Source organism: Dendrobates tinctorius, unplaced genomic scaffold (genome assembly GCF_039654945.1).
Source record: "Dendrobates tinctorius isolate UK_male_01 unplaced genomic scaffold, ASM3965494v1 ptg000069l, whole genome shotgun sequence".
Lineage (NCBI taxonomy): Eukaryota > Metazoa > Chordata > Amphibia > Anura > Dendrobatidae > Dendrobates > Dendrobates tinctorius.
The window spans coordinates 8,970,888-8,993,790 of record NW_027361737.1 but is presented as its reverse complement, the minus strand read 5'-3'; the positions used below and the strand labels follow the sequence as shown (position 1 = coordinate 8,993,790).

At 38.5% G+C, this 22,903-nt stretch overlaps 1 protein-coding gene across 1 annotated transcript in view; it reads right to left on the bottom strand.

Moving 5' to 3' along the window:
- Positions 1-4,633: 4,633 nt before the first annotated feature.
- The window catches only part of CLSTN2 (calsyntenin 2), a 1,499,677-nt gene continuing 1,481,407 nt past the window's right edge, over positions 4,634-22,903 (bottom strand). The window contains exons 16-17 of the mRNA XM_073581085.1: positions 22,017-22,201; positions 4,634-8,463 (exon numbers count right to left, since the gene is read on the bottom strand). Coding sequence (XP_073437186.1) covers positions 8,248-8,463; positions 22,017-22,201 — 401 coding nt within the window. The 3' untranslated portion in view covers positions 4,634-8,247. The remainder of the gene's footprint in view (positions 8,464-22,016; positions 22,202-22,903) is intronic.

The window sequence follows — 22,903 nt, the reverse complement described above, 5'->3', positions numbered from 1 at the left end:
TTTAAGCTCCATGGGACTGTAGTCAATCTCCCTGGGCGTGGCCGCAGGAGGAAAATTGATGACAAATCAAAGAGATGGATAATATGCTTGGTAACAAAAGAGACCAGAAAAACTTCTAAACAGATTAAAGGTGAACTTCAAGCTCAAGGAACATCCGTGTCAGATCGCACCATCTGTCGTTGTATGAACCAAAGTGGACTTCATGGGAGATGACCAAGGGGGACACCATTGTTGAAAAAAATAATAAAAAAAAGCTAGACTTGAATTTGCCAAACTACATGTTGACAAGCCACAAAGATTATGGGAGAATCAAAAAGAGAAAAAAAAGCCAGCTCACCTGAAGGCATGTGTAGTGGATAGCCCGGACCACGTGCAGTCTTCACGCAGTAACCAAGGAAAAAGAAAAAAGGTCCAGCTTTGCAAATTCAAGTCCAATTTATTGTTAAAAACAAGTCCAAAACAGAGCAAAAAATGGTGTGTTCACATGAGTAACAAGTAGTTTTGAGAAAGAACAAGCTATTGTTCGAAACGCGTAATCTACTACTTGTTACTCATGTGAACACACCATTTTTTGCTCTGTTTTGGACTTGTTTTTAACAATAAATTGGACTTGAATTTGCAAAGCTGGACCTTTTTTCTTTTATTATGGGAGAATGTCCTAAGGACAGATGAGACAAAAATGGAACTTTCTGGCAAGGCACATCAGCTCTATGTTCACAGACAGAAAAATGAAGCATATCAAGAAAAGAACACTGTCCCTACTGTGAAACATGGAGGAGGCTCTATTATGTTCTGAGGCTGTTTTGCTTCATCTGGCACAGGTTGTCTAGAATCTTTGTAGGGTACAATGAAATCTCAAGACTATCAAGGGATTCTAGAGAGCAATGTATTGCCCAGTGTCAGAAAGCTTGGTTTCAGTCGCAGGTCATTGGTCTTGTAACAGGATAATGACCCAAAACACACAGCTAAAAACACCCAAGAATGGCTAAGAGGAAAACATAAAGACTATTCTGACGTGGCCTTCTATGAGCCCTAACCTAAGTCCTATAGAGCATCTTCGGAAAGAGCTGAAACATGCCATCTGGAAAAGACACAAGACAACTGGAGGAATTTGCTCTTGAGGAGTGGGCCAAAATACCTGTCGAGAGATGCAGAAGTCTCATTGACAGTTACAGGAATCATTTGATTGCAGTGAAGGCCTCAAAAGGTTGTATAACAAAATATTAAGTTAAGGGTACCATCATTTCTGTCCAGGTCTATTTCTTGAGCTTTATTTTTTTTTTTAAATTCTGTGGAAGCATGGTTTCAAAGCAATATCTGACGTTCATTTGTTCATTTTCATAGATTTTTTATTTTTTATTGCTTTTGCCAGATTCAAGTTATTTCTGTCACCACTGTGAGATTTTCTGTCATTAAACGAGGGATACCAACAATTTTGACCATATGTGTAAAAAGGGGTTATCCGATTAGTGGATAACCCATTTAACAATTTGATAAGGTGGATAATTATTTTTAGTAATGTCCAAAGATACTCCTTCTATGAGTTTTGACAAGTTAAGTAGGGATTGTTTCCACCAAAAATGAGCAAATCTGTCAACATCAGGAAAGAAGGGAGGCAGAGAAACATATAAAAGCTGTGAGAGGAATGGCCGTCTTAACAGCTCGGCCATAAAAGGGTGCATTGAGCACCTAACAATTGGATTTAAAATTATTTTCAGCACAACGGAAGGGCAGATTATTAAGTGAAAGATATTTTTTTTTATAGTGTTAAATCACCTACATGGCTGTGTGGTTATTTTATAATCTGTTTTGGGCCTGAGGATGTGTATAATGCCCTAATAGAGCTGAACTGGCACAATTTTGACACTTAGCTTTCTCTTAAAATATCAATGTGTGGAAAAGAGTTGCAAACACCCCTAATTATTTAGAAATAAATCTTTGGCTTTTTAAAAAAAATGGGTAATGGCTAAGGGTGCTTACAGAGTTTCTCCCCGATCATACATTTGAAGGCACCACCTCACATTTGTCACATGCATTTAAGGGGTCTGGACAATTTAACCCGCATGTTTAAATGACTGGTAAGTTACGTTTTCTAAATGTATCGCTTGTTCTGGCTCCCTGGCATTACACCTACTCGAACTGTAGCTCCATAAAAAATGATTGTCGCTACAAGCTCTGGATTGTTATAAATGTGTTCTGCCAATAATGACCAAAAATGCGTTGCACATAAAGTGTAAGCCTGTGTAACTGGCCATGCAAAAGTGACTTACGTCTGAGAATAGCAGCTTCAGGTTATTTTAAATTAATGAGAGTTTCACAGCAAACATTGAATTTTTTTGTTTTACTAAGTAGAAAGATGTGTGGGTCCCTCCAGGCCAAATAAAACTGTAACTGATGGTTGCGTTTCACTACATTGATCTTCTGTTGCCAGAAATCTTTAGCAACACTTAAGATGTATACAAGCACCCTCAGAGCAATACTCAAAGCAGGAAATAGCATGCAAACTTAATCTCACCTATATCTGACGATGTCATCTGTTGGGAGAAGAATATTTTAGCACATCTGGAAGAGCATCTTCCTTGCTATGTCTTTCAAAGAAGCCTTGTTCTCACAAAAGCTTATATTCCCTGCACTTTTAAGGTACATGCATTGTATATGATGACTACTTTAAAAACTGGAGCTTTCAGTTTAGTAGCGACTAGACATTATGTTTCATTTTCAAATAGATTATTTCAATTAAAAGCTTTGTAACCAATTTTTATATTTCTGATGCATCTTACACTAAAAATGAAGCAATATTTAAAATAGTAAATGGAACCTGTTTTATAGAAAATGTAGCTCAAAAATCTGTCCAGAACAATATGTAGAAACAAGTTTGATTCCGAACCCCAGCTGGCTCCTCCCTGAACTACTGTAGGTGATTGACAGGTCTGTAACCTTGTCCCAGCACTAACTGACAACTTATTTAATGCTGAGCTGGGCAATGATGGGGCATGGTTACAGCTGCAGCTCATTGTATACTGAGAAATGACTGAAGCCATGACTGAAGCCACCCCTGTGAATGAAACACCCAACGTTTCAACCCTCTCGGGTCTTAGGCATGGGGTTGCTTGATTATAGGTAAAGAGCATATGCTGTTGCCAACATTGCTAACAAGGCGCAGGAGCGCCGCATTACAAACACTGCACATTAAGGTCCTCCACAACCCAGACTGCCGCCAATGCTAGAATTTTGTGGACTTTCTCAGGGACCCCACTTCTTTAGTTTTGCCTTGCATATGCTCATAACATGTAACCAAGTAACCCCAACACTAAGACTCGGGAGGGTCGAAACGTTGGGTGTTTCTGTCACACTATATTATTGGGAAATCACAATCTTGTTGGCACTACCGTGTAGTAATTGGAACACCTAGTTGCTATTTACTGTAAATTGTAAAATGATGAAAATTGCAGTTATAGTATTCTGTACCAGTTTCTTCTGCTTCAAAAAAATCACATTTTTAGGACCCCCCAAAATGTGCCTCATTTTTAAAGATTGCCCAGTAATTTCAATGATATCAATTTATAAAATACCACAAATGACCATACAAAAACAAGAACATTTTTTAATAGAAATGCCAAAAAAATAAAGATATGAATGGGCTTGAGGGGAAAATAAAAAAGATGAGGGGATATCCCTCAGCTTCTCTGTCAAATTTTCAAGCGTGATATTTCCATTTTTAGGGCAAGATTTTGCTAAATTTAGCATACAATATTAATTGAACCTTTGACTGCATAAATTATTGTACAGATTATATTATAGTCTATAAAGAAATGAATGTGGCTAAAAGAAAATATATCGAACACCTTTTGTCCACCGTTTTAAATTAGTTTCTGTATTTAGACGGGGCAAATAAAGAGATGCTTGCAATGCATTAAGTAGTCAAAAAACACATTTTCTGGTCTGTGAATTGTTATTATTACCACTATTCATTCTAAAATACCAAACTGCAATAACAACTCATAACACAGAGAGCTCTTCAATTGAAAACTAGCACTTTTAAATCAATGTTTAATGCTAGCCATTAAATCAGGGGCGGACATAGACAGAAGAGGGCTCTTCTGCAAGGACAATATATGGGCCCCTTGCAGTCCAAAAGCTCCTTATCATATACCTGCTTATGTGTCTATAACAAAATCTGCTTTCTGATTTGGAGGTGGAAATTGGTTCCCCTCTCTTTTGGGCTGCTGTGTGGCTGCACAGATTACACCAATGATATGTCCGCCCCTGAACATGACTTACTATTTTCCGACATGACACCTATCTACAACAGGTAGCTTGTAGACACCGCTGCATGAGTATGAATGCATATCTGTATGGACAGAACAATGAAATGTTATTTCACTAGACACAAATGATTATATGCATGATTAAAAGGGTTAGAATGGCTCTACACGATTTATAATAGCAATTAATTATCACATGTGAAGACATGTTATACATATAGGCAAATCATTGAGATTTACATAATATTAAAGCATGTAAAGCTAAATTAGAAATTAACTACTTAAATAGAACTTGAATGCATGGATTTTACTAAAGTAACTAGAGTTTAGGAAGCAATAATAAAAATCATACCTGTCCTGTAGTTATCCAGAGATTCAGTACTGAGAAATAAAGCTTTGAAGCCACATGCAAATTACTTTTAAAGTGTATTGTAGAGTGGCGGGGCTTGTCAGGTGGATTAAGAGACCCCCAATGCACTTTATGGCTAATTTTCAAGTGGATTCAAGATTTGCATTCTCGGCACTAGCACATCTGGACAGGTTTGCTTTGAGATATGTATGGGATGGATTTCAAAATGAAAGAATGAGAGGGAAGAAAAAAGCATTAAAATGCACAGAAATACCATGAACTGTACAGAAACGCATTGTAACAAGACAAATATCTGTATAAACAAAAACATAGACAAAGCAAAGTAAATGGTATCTTTGTGGTTAATTTTTAATGTTTTGCTCAGGATAGATGTAGTGTCCAATCTATTGCACATATTTTCCATTCAAAAAGTTATACAGATTCCTACTCCAGTGACATCCTTACCAATTGGAGTACCACTATGTGTTAATCTGTAGAACAATGGTAAGTAGAAAAATATGAATAAATGGTCCAAATGCCCTTGAGACCTAACTCCAAAAATTAACCATAAAGAATGTTTTATTTTCATAGCCTTCAGGTGATATGACATTACAAGTGTGAATCATTACATGGACTTGGATGATCTTAGTACATAGTTATCGCTTGGCTCGGAGACAAACAGTAACACATTAGCAGAATGCCCATTTGTGACATTGGTAGATAGACACTACCCTTAGCTAAGGAGCAAACACAAGTTACAATAATTCATCTGACTTTTCCACCCAATTATTACTTGGTACTGGATGGTCCCTTTTACCAGCTTAGCAGACATAAGCAGACAATGTAAGTTTTACTAAAACTAAAACTCATTAACAAATAAATCTACATGCTGAAATGCATAAACAGGGGTTGGAAAAATTCTAAACAATCCTTCCCAAGAAACTGATACTCAACAAGGGCTTATACTCACATCTGGTCCCATCTGAAAATGGAACCACATTTGTCTTAAATAAAGCCAAGGGGCTTAACTAAATCTATTTAGGTATAGATTCATAACCAAAATCTCTCCTGTATGAAAAAATAGCATTGACAAAAAAGTATTGGATTAATTGACAGGATAGGATGGTATATTGTATTTGTTTGTATGCATGCAGAACCAATCAAATGGATTGCTTATCCATAACCCTTAGATTAAAATTAACCCTTTTGCTCAGAGAAGACATTTGCAGTTTGTTTCTGAGTATATATTATACCTCTAGAATCCGATATTACAAAGTTAAAAGTGTTGTCTGATGAAATCAAGTTATCAGATATGTGATAGCTTATTGATTGGCAGGGGTCCACCCGCATCAGACTCGTACTGATAGGCAGAAGGAGAACTTTCATATTCACTCTAGTATGGAGCAGAGGTGCTCATGGTCGACTGCTGCTCCATCCATTCCATATGGAGCATTGTACTCAGCTTTTTCTAGCAGCCCACTAAAAGAGTGAATGGAGTAGAAGTTGGGTATCCAGTCTGCTGCTACATTTTGTAATTTTGATAAAAGTCCCATATAGGGAATAAAAATTCTCCATTTTGCCAATCGATGCAGATCCCAACAGTTGGACCCCCACCAATTCGTAAGTTATCATTTAGGCTTTGGACAGTTGATAACTTGTTTTCAATGGACAACACATTAAAATAACATAATTATCGATGTTTTGAATTGGCTTGCTGTGGTTTACATTTAGCAGATAAGAAACTTTCAACATTTTGGTGCACATTATAAAAGAGCCTGCTCCTGAAATAACGGTTATGTTTAGGCTCCGTATTTGATTTCCTCTTAAATTCTATCTAGCTTTAAAGACTATATTTTAAAAATTCTTATGATATTTTGCCATTTTCTAAATTGAATAATCCAAATTAATACCATAAAGAAAATAAATAAATTTACTTTTTTACTTCAGCTACTATCTAATCTTTACAGTGGTATAGGTTTGTTGACAGAAACTGACCAGCGACGCTAAATGAATCCAGATCTGCAACTGGATTGGTGGTTATTTAAAAGCTCGTTCACAGAGGCAAAGCGCTCTGATGATGAGAATTCAATGATATCATAATATAATAAAGTAATACTGTATATCATTCAGTATGTATGGGCTTCCATTGTTCTTGACAGCACAAATCCTGCTTACACCGGTTGATGTGCTCCCAAGAACAATGATCTTTTTAGCAACACAAAAGATTTTACCTGGCAAAGAAGCATTTTGGTTATTTTGGGGTGATTTGCAACCTGTTTAAACTGCAAGATTATCATGAAATGAGTTTTCTTAAGAATGTTCGTTCACAATAATCTAAAGGCCCCATTACACGTATCAATGTCCCAGCGATCCCACCAACGATCTTACGTGGATGGGATCGCTGGGACATAGTTAGCTGATCGCTGGTGAGCTGTCACATAGACAGAATCACCAGCAATCAGGACCAGCGAGCAAGCTGGTATCCAAGGTAAACAGCGGATATCTAAGAGCCGCGCGGTTCTTAGATACCCGCTGTTTACATTGGAAACCAGCTCCCAGCGCCGCTGATCATTGCTCTCCCGATGCCACCCGCAGCGATGCGTGCTGGCCAGCGGGAGACCAATGATCAAAAAACATCCCAGGACTTTCGAGCGCGATCAGCAATACCCGGCGATGTCGCTGGCGAGATCGCTGTGGCGTCACAAAATCAGCGATCTCGCTGTGTGTGACGGGGCCTTAACAGTGTATTAGACATTAACTCCCTGCACTTTGTTTTGTTCAACCCACTGCAGGAAGAACCAGGAATAGAGAATGAGTGCAAACATTTACAAGACACATGAACATCATGTGTCTTTTAGCCCTTTCCATAACAAAGATTTCAACAGATCATGCGGTAAAGTAAAACAAGGGTCAACAGGTTTGGTGATGATAGGTTATGTTAAACAATCATGAAAAACTATGGAAAGCTTTCATAATAGTTACATTCGGGAAAATAAATATTTTTTTTTGTATGTGTAATGTAGTAATTTTAATTTCCCAAAATTTTTTAAAATTATAAAGGGTTGGGTTTTAAATTTCAATAAAATATTGTACATGAAAATTTAACATGACTGACTTCTCTCTATATGTTAATTAAAGGTTGGTCTTCTACTCTTCATTTTGAGGATGAATGGCCATCTTTAAGCAAGTGGATGTACAATGAATTAAATATTTTATTTGACCTTTTCTATTACAATGCTACCCCTATATGCTGTAATATACAGACAATCTTTGCTCAGAATTGCGTTTTTCTTTTATCTCAATATGTACTTAAAATGCATGTGCTGTAGGCTTCTCTGGAGCAAATGGGTTAAAATTGCTGACAGATACAAAGTTCTTTCAGGGAATTAAAATCTCCCTTTGCTGGCATTAATCCTAGGGAGCTGGTATATATTATACTCCCCGAATCGCTACAAGAACCCCTAACAAAACATCAAAACTTTACAAATCAGTTTGTGTTTCAGGCTATGGTTTGTCAGCAAATAAAGTGAGTGTTATTAGTAATCCTGTCACTAAATCCAGAGTCTTTAACTAAGTTGCTTCTGAAATAAATAAGATTTGTGTTAAAAAAGGAAGAGTAATAAGAAGAAAGTATTAGTACGTAAGTGTTAATTGATTCCATTCCTGATGATCTCTTCGTGTTGCACTGTGCTGCTTTGAACTTGCTTGACTTTCAACTTCCTCCTCATCACTATCATCAGAATCACCGCTTGTGCTGTCTTCTTCTTCTTCATCATCATCATCTTCATCATCTTCCACCTCTTCTTCTTCCTCACTTTCAACTTCTCCAGGGGCATTAGTTTCATATTTCTATTATAGACAAAAAAGAGACCTCTCAAATATTAAACAATACTAATTGCAAACATGAATTCAAATGACTAGACTAGTCCATCAAAAGAAAACATATCTAGGGGCATTCTCTAAGTATTACATGGGAATCCAGAAAATAACAGATACATTGGAGCCGACTGACTATTCAAAAGGTGTCTGACATTTACTAAGTGTTTTAGATATGTTTTGCACTCTTCTTAATACAAGGAAGGACATGGATTAGCTGGGAAGGGTTTAAGATGCCCTATTGTGGATCACAATTTTGAGGAAACAAAACTGGTCTCAAAAATCCAGCTAAACTGATGGGCAAAGTTAGAAACCTATTTTAAAAGATCAAATGTAATAATAACATAACATTAATAGCATGAACTGTGATAAATTTGCCACTCCTTCAAATTTTTTAGGTCAGGTATGCACAGCATAAGGCCCATGGGTCACATACGGCCTGCCAAAGGATTTATTGTGGACTGCAAAGAACTGAGAGACTTGAGAGTCTATGTACGCCTTTCATCACACTGATGCTGTCATGGCAGTGCCATGTGCTGCATGGAGGATCAGAAGATTACATGTCTTGGCTATTACTGTAGATAGAAGGGGAGGGGGTATGGAGCAGTATGTTACGGTTATTATTATTATTATAGCGCCATTTATTCCATGGCGCTTTACATATGAGGAGGGGTATACATAATACATACAAGTGATGCCACATTATGGGGCAGTAGGGGCAATTAATTATTCAGAGCTCATAATATGGGAGATATTTGTATTCAATAGCATTAAAATGATACTTTATTTTTAAAGGGTCCTTGTTAGGGAAGTGCTGCAGAAGACTGGAGAGATGAGCTCAGGGCATGATATCTCATCATGGTGTTTGTACTACATGGAGACAAAAGGGATAATAACAACTCCAATCAGAAAAGATGTCACCTATAAGGTACATAGCTGTAAATGTTTATTTATGAAACTGCCTGCATATTATCAGTACTTTGATTCCTGTGATACCATTGTTAAGTTGACCTGACACTGCAATTGATAGGTGTATTAAGCTTTGAACTGCATTCATGTACTGGTTCTGGTGCTGCATTGCTGCATCAACAGTAGTTCTAGTGCTGCATTAGTGTACTAACAGTTGCTCTGATCTTGTACATATATAGCAATCCATAACATGCTGCATAGCTACAGTGGGGAAAAAAAGTATTTAGTCAGTCAGCAATAGTGCAAGTTCCACCACTTAAAAAGATGAGAGGCGTCTGTAATTTACATCATAGGTAGACCTCAACTATGGGAGACAAACTGAGAAAAAAAAATCCAGAAAATCACATTGTCTGGTTTTTTTTCATTTTATTTGCATATTATGGTGGAAAATAAGTATTTGGTCAGAAACAAGCAATCAAGATTTCTGGCTCTCATTACCTGTAGTAATGGCACCTGTTTAAACTTGTTATCAGTATAAAAAGACACCTGTGCACACCCTCAAACAGTCTGACTCCAAACTCCACTATGGTGAAGACCAAAGAGCTGTCAAAGGACACCAGAAACAAAATTGTAGCCCTGCACCAGGCTGGGAAGACTGAATCTGCAATAGCCAACCAGCTTGGAGTGAAGAAATCAACTGTGGGAGCAATAATTAGAAAATGGAAGACATACAAGACCACTGATAATCTCCCTCGATCTGGTGCTCCACGCAAAATCCCACCCCGTGGGGTCAGAATGATCACAAGAACGGTGAGCAAAAATCCCAGAACCACGCGGGGGGACCTAGTGAATGAACTGCAGAGAGCTGGGACCAATGTAACAAGGCCTACCATAAGTAACACACTACGCCACCATGGACTCAGATCCTGCAGTGCCAGACGTGTCCCACTGCTTAAGCCTGTACATGTCCGGGCCCATCTGAAGTTTGCTAGAGAGCATTTGGATGATCCAGAGGAGTTTTGGGAGAATGTCCTATGGTCTGATGAAACCAAACTGGAACTGTTTGGTAGAAACACAACTTGTCGTGTTTGGAGGAAAAAGAATACTGAGTTGCATCCATCAAACACCATACCTACTGTAAAGCATGGTGGTGGAAACATCATGCTTTGGGGCTGTTTCTCTGCAAAGGGGCCAGGACGACTGATCCAGGTACATGAAAGAATGAATGGGGCCATGTATCATGAGATTTTGAGTGCAAACCTCCTTCCATCAGCAAGGGCATTGAAGATGAAACGTGGCTGGGTCTTTCAACATGACAATGATCCAAAGCACACTGCCAGGGCAACAAAGGAGTGGCTTCGTAAGAAGCATTTCAAGGTCCTGGAGTGGCCTAGCCAGTCTCCAGATCTCAACCCTATAGAAAACCTTTGGAGGGAGTTGAAAGTCCGTGTTGCCAAGCGAAAAGCCAAAAACATCACTGCTCTAGAGGAGATCTGCATGGAGGAATGGGCCAACATACCAACAACAGTGTGTGGCAACCTTGTGAAGACTTACAGAAAACGTTTGACCTCTGTCATTGCCAACAAAGGATATATCACAAAGTATTGAGATGAAATTTTGTTTCTGACCAAATACTTATTTTCCACCATAATATGCAAATAAAATGAAAAAAAAAACAGACAATGTGATTTTCTGGATTTTTTTTTCTCAGTTTGTCTCCCATAGTTGAGGTCTACCTATGATGTAAATTACAGACGCCTCTCATCTTTTTAAGTGGTGGAACTTGCACTATTGCTGACTGACTAAATACTTTTTTTCCCCACTGTATGTTAAAACTGAAAAATCCTCAAATCTTAGGAGTTTTGGTACCATGAGGAGGGTTTTGTGAGTTTCTGCACAAACTCTCCAAATCATCCTCAAATACTCAAAACTTGTTTCTGGTGATATATTCATGTACTAACAGTGGTAAAAATGTACAATTTTCGATAGTTTCAATATGACAATGTTGCCATTGGACCGACATTAGTTGTGTTTTCCTGGAATAGTGTAAGTTTACACTTTTTAGATAGAGATGATCGAAACTTGTTTACCCTTTAGAATTTTCATATGTCTGTACAATTTTGACCTAAAACTATATCAGATTTTTACACAAGTCCTAAAATTAGATTAAAAATATTGGACTAGACCAATTAAATCTGTTGCTATTGCTTTCAGCTAAAAAGCAGTAAGGTGCTGTTACACCTACAACTCTGCTGCTACAGGAACCTGATAAACTCCTTTCTGCCAATATTGGTGCTGTACACAGTTACAACTCTGGTGCATTTGGTGCTTTTAGACCTGCTCGTTTGTCTGCAATACTGCATGCTCTGCTGTTCTACATGTCATCCAGCAGTTCTAACTCCACTTCATCATTGCCTTTCTTCTTTCTTTGCTGTTTATCATCCTAACCTACTGCTTAGAGAATCTATCCTACCAGGTGAGCCCATAACACAATAATCATACCAGTGATTCCAAATTTTTGCAGTTGTATATGTAGGACTTGCAAGGACAACAAAGGTTGTCCAGGTTGTGAATGAACTCTCAGGTCATATGGACACTCTAACAGATCCTAAGGCCTGCCTGTGGATCAATGCATCACACATTTTTAACTGTACCTAACAGTTGTTTTCTGATCAATCAAAAGTGTCATTTTTTTGTTGTTGTTGTTGTCGTCTGGAGATGCCTTTCCTTGGGCAGCACCATTATGGGAATGAGACAATCCTGAGACACATTCTTTAACTCCCTTGTTATCTTCCTTCCATAAAGTGAACTAAGTTTTATTTGTTTAGCCACTGACTCCATACTCTGGCTCAGACAAGGGACAAACTGTGTGGGATATTATACCATCTAGAGCTGAGCTCTGTTTTCTGTATTGGTCTAAAACAATGATGGTCTCTTGATTATCTTCCATGCTAGGTTTACCAGTCAGATTAAGTACAAACAGGAACTTATGCAAATCGGCTAGAAGAAATTTTTGTCAGCTAAAATATCCCACCACCAGACAGAAGCACTTTTACTATATTGCAGTGAAAAGGATCATTCCCACATAGACTTTTCCAAACTGAAGGCCCAACAGATTGTATTACATTTTGTAATGAATTGACTGTGCAGGTTGAAGCACTGCACATTGAAGATATTTCTATGTTAATTTTGCCACTCTCTGATGCACCGAAGCTCTTGGCACTCCCATGACTAAAGGTACTGTCACACTAAGCGATATCGCTAGCAATATCGCTATAACTTGTGACGTTATAGCGATATTGCTAGTGATTTCGCTGTGTCTGATGCTTACCTACGACCCGCTCCCCCGCTGGTTATCGCTGATCGCACGAGAACATCCAGGACTGTTTCTCATCGTCAGCTTCCTGCGGCGCTTCTTGCTGTGACGACAAGCGACGCGTGGAGCCAGGCGGGAGGACGCAGGATCACCTGGGGTGACAGGTAAGTAGCGACCCCCATCCCAGCGATGTCGCTAGTGAGATCTGCCTGTGTGGGAGCTCACTAGCGACCACTTAGCAATGTACCAGCGATCCTGACCGCGTCATATCGCTGGTCGGGATCGCTGGTACATCGCTAAGTGTGACAGTACCTTAATGCTTCATGCTCCAATTATTGATTAGTCATCCGAACAAAGCACCTGGGAATCATCTTGTTTCAAAATTTCTTGAAAGTTCTACTCAAAAAAAAACTCACACAACAAGATATGGCCTTACCAGAACCTAACAAACCATGGTGGGGTTGGCTGCCTAGTAAGAAAAATGCACATAGATAAGGCTTGCAAAGGACATCAGTCACACATATATAAGTGTGATGCAAAGTGTCTGGCTTGCAACCTATTAATGATGCCTATAGTATTAGCTGGCGGGCTGCTACAGCACTAAAATATGCAACACACAGTGACAGACGCCCCAATAGACCAAGCCAACAAAAAGAGGCCAGACTGCATCCTGCAAAAAATGATGTAAGTGCAAAAAAATTAATGCATACAATGAATACATTGAATGAGGTATTGGTTAATAATTTGGCCAAAATAGATATAGCCTGCAAGCCAATGTCAAGGCTTCTCATGATATTGCAGGTCCCTAACACTAATATCAAAACAGCTAACATAGAAAAAAATCAAAAAAACTCACACAACAAGTTACGGCCTTACCAGAACCCTGTCTGATGACAAATGCACATATAGCAGGATGCAGCTGGCCTCCACTAATAGAGGCAAGGGGCAGCTCAGGTGCAAGCTACCGATAAAAACAACCACCCCACACCTATCAAACCATGGTGGGGTTGGCTGCCTAGTCGGAAAAATGCACATAGATAAGGCTTGCATGGGATGTCAGTCACACATATGTAAGTGTGATGCATAGTGTCTGGCTTGGTAAGGCCATATCTTGTTGTGTGAGTTTTTTTGAATTTTTTCTATGTTAGCTGTTTTGATATTAGTGTTAGGGACCTGTAATATCATGAGGAGCCTTGACGTTGGCTTGCAGGCTATATCTATTTTGGCCAAAATATTAACCAATACCTCATTTAATGTACTCATTGTATGCATTAATTTTTTTGCACTTACATCATTTTTTGCAGGATGAAGTCTGGCCTCTTTTTGTTGGCTTGGTCTATTGGGGTGTCTGTCACTGTGTGTTGCATATTTTAGTGCTGTAGCAGCCTGCCTGCTAATACTATAGGCGTCATTAATAGGTTGCAAGCCAGACACTTTGCATCACACTTATATATGTGTGACTGACATCCTATGCAAGCCTTATCTATGTGCATTTTTCCTACTAGGCAGCCAACCCCACCATGGTTTGTTAGGTGTGGGGTGGTTCTTTTTATCAGTAGTTTGCACCTGAGCTGCCCCTTGCCTCTATTAGTGGAGGTCAGCTGCATCCTGCTATATGTGCATTTGTCATCAGATAGGGTTCTGATAAGGCCATATCTTGTTGAGTGAGTTTTTTTGAATTTTTTCTATGTTAGAAGTTCTACTTCAACCACCTTCCCCGAAGCTCTACTTTCGCACAACTTTCTCCTACTTGCCTGCTCCTTACCAGGATAACCCCCATGTATTTTTGAATAAAAATGCAAAAATTCTACCTCCACATCAGCCGTTTGACTGCTGCCTAATTTCTCTTCCAAGTAATGAACCATCCAAAGGGAGAGTCTACCATTTATCCCACTGCCAGAGCCTTAAGAAATGTTCACTCGTCGTTATCGATAAACTGGAGAGGGGGGTTAATTTGGAAGTCTTTATCTCCAGCCTATGTAGATGACTTCTTTGTAAAGAAGAGCGATGGGTCTCTTATATGTACATAAACTATCGGGTTTAAATAAACTCACTCAGAAAGTGTCAATTGACCCTCATCTGAGACTTCTTTAAAATTAGTAAGGGTGCTTCCATCGTCACCAAATTAGATCTGCATAGAGCCTAAAACTTAAATCTGCATAAAAAGAGAATGGCAAACAGAAACCTACATGTAACATGTGTGATGGTCTGTATGAATATCTTATCATGCCTTTTAGTTTATACAATCCGCCGGCTGTGTTCCAACATTTTGTCATAAAAATCTTTTATCAAGTCCTGTATTAGTGATTGTTAATCTATGTGGCTTTCATGTAAAGGTACTGTCACACTTAGCGATATACCAGCGATCCCGACCAGCGATATGACGCGGTCAGGATCGCTGGTACATCGCTATGTGGTCACTAGTGATCTGCCACACAGGCAGATCTCACCAGCGACATCGCTGGGGACGGGGGTCGCTACTTACCTGTCACACCAGGTGATCCTGCGTCCTCCCGCCTGGCTTCACGAGTCACTCGTCGTCACAGCAGGAAGCGCCGCAGGAAGCTGACGATGAGAAACGGTCCAGGATGTTCTCGCGCGATCAGCGATAACCAGCGGGGGAGCGGGTCGTAGGTAAGTATCAGACACAGCAATATCGCTAGCAATATCGCTATAATGTCACAAGTTATAGCAATATTGCTAGCGATATCGCTTAGTGTGACAGTACCTTAAATCTTCTCCAGCTGGACCTGGACTTATGTTGTGTTTAAGTCCACTCTGGTATAATGAGACTCCATTACAATCATCTTTATGCCAAACTGGAGAAATGTCCCTTTAAGATTCATGAGTTACCATTTCTCGGATATGTAATCTCTTCTGATTCAGAAAACATTTCTTGTATTTTTTATTCACCATAACTCATTGTTGGTAATCAAAGAAATAATCCAGCTTCACGAATAGATTCTTCTTTATTTACCGTAAATGAAATCCATACACAGGATATGAAACATCATGATAACTGGTGAATTCTTGTTAGTAAAGTGCTCGCATAAACGTTTTTCAGGTGAATGCTCACACTTAGTCATCATGAATCCTCTGAATCAAGAAACCATTCCTGCAGGTTCTTTTCTGAGATATTCTTTTAAGCTGAATAGAATGATTCCATTGGCGATCATTAACTCTTAATATAAATTTAAAATTAGCTTAAAAGGAATGGTGATATCTACTTGAAGGAGTTAAGTTCCCATCTATACTCATTCATCTCAGCTAATACTGGTGATCTTCACACCTACCCTACAATCCTGCTGTAACAGGTATCTAATCACAAACTCTTGCCTGTGGATTCTGGTGCTGTTCACCTCTATAGCTCTGATGTTTCAGATAAATGCTAAAGAAACTTAAAGAAGCACTCTCTTCTAACTGAAAAATCCTAAATACTTATAATATACTGCAGCTTTCCAATTTTCTATATTTCATACTCATAGAGTTCCTAGACATTAAAGAAGCACTCCCATCAAGGTTTTTGTCCTCTTAATATTTTGCAATCATCATATTATATAGCACTGTGTACTTAAATTTGCTCATTTTGTCGTCCTACCAAGTTATTTCTACTGTTGTCCAATAGGTCTTTGACATCATGTGATTAAAAACTGATAAGCTGAATCCTTCTATGCTCTATGTAGAAAAGGGATGTAAATTTTGACTGCACAAGTCACGAGTCACTGCAAAAGTCTATGGCAGGGGAGGAGGTAGCAGCTGGGTCAGAAGTTGTAAAGAAGGATGAAAAAAATGCAGAAACAAGATACCTATTGTTTTTACACACAGCAGAGAAAACAGAAGAATGAGCTAGGAAGAAAGGCAAAATGAGCAAATGTGCACAGTGCGATAGAATATGATGATTGTAATATATTAAGAGGATAAAAATTTTGATGGAAGGAGATGTGATTCTTTAACTCAACTATTACTGGTGGTGTACACACCTACAACTCTGACTTACCTGGTACTTCTAGCTCCACTTGTTTGTCTATCTTCCTGCACCCTGCTCTCCTGGTTGTAGCTGTGCCATGTGTCATCCAGCATTTCCAGCTTCTCTATATCATTGTCTTTGGTCTATGCTACTCACCTTAACCTATGGTTTAAAGAATCCACCTCACCAGGTGAGCCCAAAACAAAGTGTTGGCATTGAGGAGTTCAGCTCTGTGAATGCTTCTTGCTGTTGGGAAACTTTACCAGCTAAGCTTCTTTCCTACCAACATTATCATGAAACTGTCAAAGGTTTAGTTTTCTGTTATTAATCTGTTATTTTTGAAGGATCTACAGCTATGCAGTTGTCTCCCAAAAAGTAGAAAATATAAACACTGAAGTAAATATGTATATTGATTTAGAATCTTGCAAGATATTTAGACTGAAAAAGCAACAAACTTGTTTTGATCTGGTTTACACATTAAGTTTGTCTTTAAGGGGAATATGCCACCTGATTTGACCTTTCTAAACTATTAATATGGGCATACAGGTTACAGACTGCTGAGGAGAGTGATCCCTGTATGCCTTAGATCAGATGCCTTGTTGAGAAATCATCTTTTGTCACTTTATATAAATGACCTCTTCCAGGCTCTGAGCAGTCGGTGCCTGGAAGATAACTCGGCCTCTAGAGATCATTATACATGAAGGGGGAGTTACCAGTGTGATGTGTGATGGCCACTCTCTGCTCTTCTGATCTTACTTCAGAGCCGTGTGATTGATTATACCTGACACATCTACAGGTTCCTCTAGGCTTCAGCTTCCATTTCACAGGCAGAGTTGCAATATTTTTGCAATATAGCAAGGCTCAAGAGCTGCAAAAATGTGGTTGTAAGAAGACAAAGTAAATTTCTTCTGTTCTGTGTTAGTTAGTTGTCTCACTCTGGTATCACCCCCTGTATTTACAGTAAGCTCTGGAGGCAGAGTTATCTTCCAGGCAGCGTCCTCCTCATAGTCTGGAAACAGGTCATTTAGATATAAGAAAAAGGTGGATTTCTCTGGAAAAAGACATCAGATCACAGAAATCAAGGTATCTTTTTATTCAGCTTTCTATGACCTGTGACCCATAGAGACGGCTTAGGAGGGTTCATCCTACTGACAGATTCCCTTTAATGTGACTTCACATCAGGAAATATTACCTTTCATGACCCATGGACATTCAATTGGATTGGAGAAATGTATCAATTTAAATTATATTCATGGAATAAAATTGCAAGTTTACAAAAAATATATATATATATACTCACTAGAGTAAAAAGCTATATAGAAAAGACATACTGACATAGTGAAAAATGACCATTTTATAGCTGCACACATAACCTCAATATTGCTCTATTTTAATGTACTTGACATAACTGCAGGTCTTTTCTGCTTAGTTGCCTAATATTTCACTATGACACATTACTTAAAATAATTGTTTAAAACTAAAGAATAACCTCACAACAGAAATATTTTCCGTAAGTCACACATTAGGCTAAACGGTGAGGGCACATTTCCATCACTACAATGTGCATAACTACACCCAACTGGTACATTTCTTTTGAAATGATAATATCTTTGTTGACTTACACACAAAATCTATTAGTTTTTCCTGCAATTAATATTTTGACATGTGACATGTGTTTTCCATTAATCAATAGAAATTTACTTCACAAAAATCACTGGTAAAAATTATTCTAATAACATTTTCCTGTATTTTTATGTTTGTTCTTTTGTAAAGCGGCAGAAGTAAAAATTTAACAAATTGTGAAATGTTGTTTCAAAAGTGAACCTCGTACATCTGTGGCTATAAGCTCAAGGCACAACAACAGAAACAGCAGAGGATGCAGTTGTCCAGAGACTATTTTGTAACAAAGACAACACTGGTATCTTTAATGGCATATGGTGACTCGAGGCCTCCTGTTAAAGATTTTGCTTTGGGGCTTCGAAACGTCAAGTTACATCTCTGAATCGCTAAAATCAAGTCCTAAACAAAAACTCTAAAGAATATAAAATAACTAATACAAGTTCTCAAAACTTACTTACAATTTTGGAGAAAAAAAAATGCTGAACACTTCATAGACCATAGCTTTTGCTTTCTTCACAGAATATTTGTGAAGTGTCTTTATGATAAGTGCTATTGTGAAAGAGGGCTTTAAAGGGGATCTGTCACCCTTTTTATCCCCTATTAGCTGCCGGCATAGACATTGGGGGCTTATCTACAGCATTCTGTAATGCTGTAGATAAGCCCCCGATGTAACCTGAAAGAGAAGAAAAACACATTATATTATACTCACCGAGGTGGGCGGTCCGGCCCGATGGGTGTTGTGGTCCGGTCCGGAGCCTCCCTTCTTCATGCGATGACGTCCTCTTCTCCTGTCCTGAAATGGCTCCGGCGCAGGCCCATTGCTCTGCCCTGTTGAGGGCGGAGCAGAATTCTGCAGTGCGCAGGTGCCAGACCTCTCCCAACGCCTGCGCACTGCAAGACTCTGCTCTGCCCTCAACAGGGCAAAGCAGTGCTCCTGCGCCGGAGCCATTACAGAATGGGAGAAGAGGACGTCATCGCATGAAGAAGAGAGGCGCCGGACGGGACGGCGACACCCATCGTACCGGACCGCCCACCTCGGTGAGTATAATATAACATTTTTTTCTTCTCTTTCAGGTTACATCGGAGGCTTATCTACAGCATTACAGAATGCTGTAGATAAGCCCCCGATGTCTATGCCAGCAGCTGCAAAGCCAAAAAAAGGGTGACAGATTCCCTTTAACTAATAAATGGAAAGTGGCACCGATGTCAGGTGGTCATGATCTGGGCATCAACTGGATGTAAACAATTTCCTGGTGGTGTAAGAGGATGCACTGCATATGACACAACAGGATGTAGTCAATTGTGCAACTGTATGACGATGCGATGTGATCCCTATTGATCCCTATTGCTTCTGATTGCACAGATATAGTAGGGCTTACTTTTTATCATCCCATTTATAGGGGTAACATGCAGTAGACAAACAGTGCTGACCATATGTTCGGTGCATTAAGTCATGTGTGCAACATATCAAATGAGCATTTGGCACTTGCCACATCTACATTCTCTTCAGTGCACAGAATATATCCTTGAAATGTTAATTTTTTTCCATTAGATAGCTTTATAGAATGTAAATACCCAAAATGAGAAACTAACCAGTGTACCCCTTAACGCGCATTTCGATGGAACGCTTCCTCAGAAGGGGTGCACCCCTAAATATGATCGTTTGTTTACTAATTTTTTAATCTTGTATTATGATGTGCTCTATCCACATCTGACCCTCTCTCTATACTGCTCATAATGCAATATTATCCATTTCATTGGGAGTTCTATTGTTTTTTTTTTGTGGGGATAAGAAATGGATATTTCAGGAATGTTTGATGTTTGCATTTATAATTTTTTTGCCTTTTGATTATATAGTTTATTTTGCACTTGCACTTTATATGCTCAATAATGCTCTATTTAGGCAATGTCTATGTATATTGTATTTGATGCCACTTGCTGAATCTTATTGGACATCAGTATATTATCCATCCAGTGTTGTGCTCATTCTAGTTTCTTTTTTGGTTTGTTTTCATCTCCAACATTTTTAGAACTTGCTGTTTTTAAGCAATAAATAATATATTTTGTTATGTTTGGCTACCGGAGGATCTTTTTCTTGTACGGCCGTAGCTTTGTTGCACGGTCCTCCATGTTGTTTATATCTGGGGCATTTTCTTTAGATTTTAATAGCATTATCGGACCTGACAGAGTCCCTATAACTCATGCAGTACTCGGGGGTATTTGCCACCCAGAGCCGGTGACCACTACTTTAGTGTTTTTGAGGCCGTACTTCTTGCTAGTTTAAACAGGTGACATTTAATGAAATTTTGGGTAATCCTGATCATGTCATCTGTCATGAGATTTTCTTGAGCAAATATTTTAAAGAAAAAGCATTTCATAAATTGGATTTTCCCCTCATCATCCTCCATAATATGCCCTCTTCAATTATTTCCATCATTTTTGAGTTTCTTACCGTTTATGTTTATTATTTTTTTTTTACTTTCTCTGGCAATGAGTCTCTCTGACTCAATCTTTGTTGCCTTGATTTGTGTTTATCATAATTTAACTATTTCCCAAGCATATTTGCTGCCTCATCACTAGCCTCTTGCTTTCAACACTTTTTTTCCTTTTATTGCACCTGTAGAGCTCTATTTAGCCATAGTCGTTACCTCCTATTTCTAGCTTGTTTATTTCCATAGGGTATATATTTAGAGCAGGTCTTATCCAGGATACTAATAAAAATGTCCCATTTGCTTTGTGTGTATTTCTATCAAGGACATTGTCATAGTTTATAGCACTAAGATCATCTCTCAGCCGATGGAAATTTGTGTTCCTGATATTTAGTGTCCTTGTAGACCTTCTACTGTACATCTTATTAAAGGATAAGTGGAAACCTAATATCTTATGATTACTACTAACAAAGTGACCCCCAGCCCATACATTTGATATTCTGCTTAGAAGTTGCAGACTCCCATGTAGGTAATAGGTGATACAATACGGTAAAGATAAAATCCAGAACTCTATTGAGTTGCAGAAAAAGCATTAGAAAAGCAATCCAAAAACAGGGACGTTTCAATAGCAAGAACCTTTTTCAGACAAATTGCATATGATACAGCACTGTTCGAAGTAAGAATTCAATGTTCATAAGGTTTGCGCTCGAAGAACATTGAATCCCTATTCCCCACAGCGCCGTTACATCCATTGTACCACATGCAATCTGTCTGATGAAGGTCCTTTTGACCGAAACGTCGCTGTTTTTGGATTCTTTTTCTAATCTGATATAACTTTTCTGCAGCTCAGTAGACTGCTGCAGTTTTTCTTCACTGATTATATGAAGTGGTATCCTATCAAGGCACCGTACTTTTATGTCGATCCTATCTATATAGGTTATAGAATACAAATGCCTAATTGATCCCTGTGAAAAAATGATTTTCTTTGACTCCATAATCAAAACTAAATGTTTTTTAACATGTAAGTCCATCTTTGAATATTATAATCTTAAAAAAATAATCATACAACTATGCAAATGCAGCAAATGCATTGCATCACTTGGTTCAAATATAATCATGGATTATATAGAATATTATATGTGTATCATATCTAAACACTGTTAGGAGCATAACACAGCAAATGTATACTTTTTCATTTCTATTATTTTACATTTTTTATCCATAGTTAATGTACAAATATTATACCAAACTTTAGACCAGAGAATAAATGCAGCAATATACCTACCTCCATTGGATTTACAGTGATAGTTAAAGCAGAATCATCCCAATTTATGCCAGGGTCTTTTGTTGCCTCTTTGTCTGGAAAGTCTTGTTGGTGGACTGCCCTCAATCTAAAGATTCCCAGCACAACAATAATAACCAGAATGCTGATGCAAGCTACCAGGACAATGGTTGTAGCACCTGGAGAAACTGAAGAGAAATGGAGAACATTTATACAAGTTCAAGTTCATTTATTTAACCAAACACATCTAATATATTTGTTATCTAGCTATTCTAACGTTAATTATAGGGAAAATCATAATTACATAAATACTGTACATTTCCTTCGCAGTGGCCACTACAGTGTAAAATTTATACTATTTCATGCCACATATTTAACTGGCTTAAAGAGTTAAAGAACCTGTCAGCACATAATGACTATTCAAACTAAATCTTTCCGCTTCACAGCAGGGTCAACCATTTTATACATGCCTTCCCACCTGTTTGTTTTCCCCCAATCTTCACCCCCTTTTCTGTGATTGACGGCTCTGGCAAGAGAAGGGTGGAGATAGATGGAAACCAAGAATCTGGGATGGTGCATATAAATGATTGTCTCCACCATGATTCACTGAGTGCCTGTATTTGGTTTGGACAGTCATTTTGTGCTGACAGAGTCCCTATAAGCCCACCAAAGTAAGAAACACTGTTCTTGTTAGTGGCTAAATACTTTGGTACATACAGTAGTAGGGCTTTGCAACTTTGGGATTCCTATATTTTCATGTATTCTATATATCCTATAGTTTCATGTGCTCTAATTAGGGGCAGCATGGTGGCTCAGTGGTTAGCACAGTAGCTTCACAGCAGCACTGGGTTCCTGAGTTCAAATCTCACTAAAGAAAATATCTGCAAGGA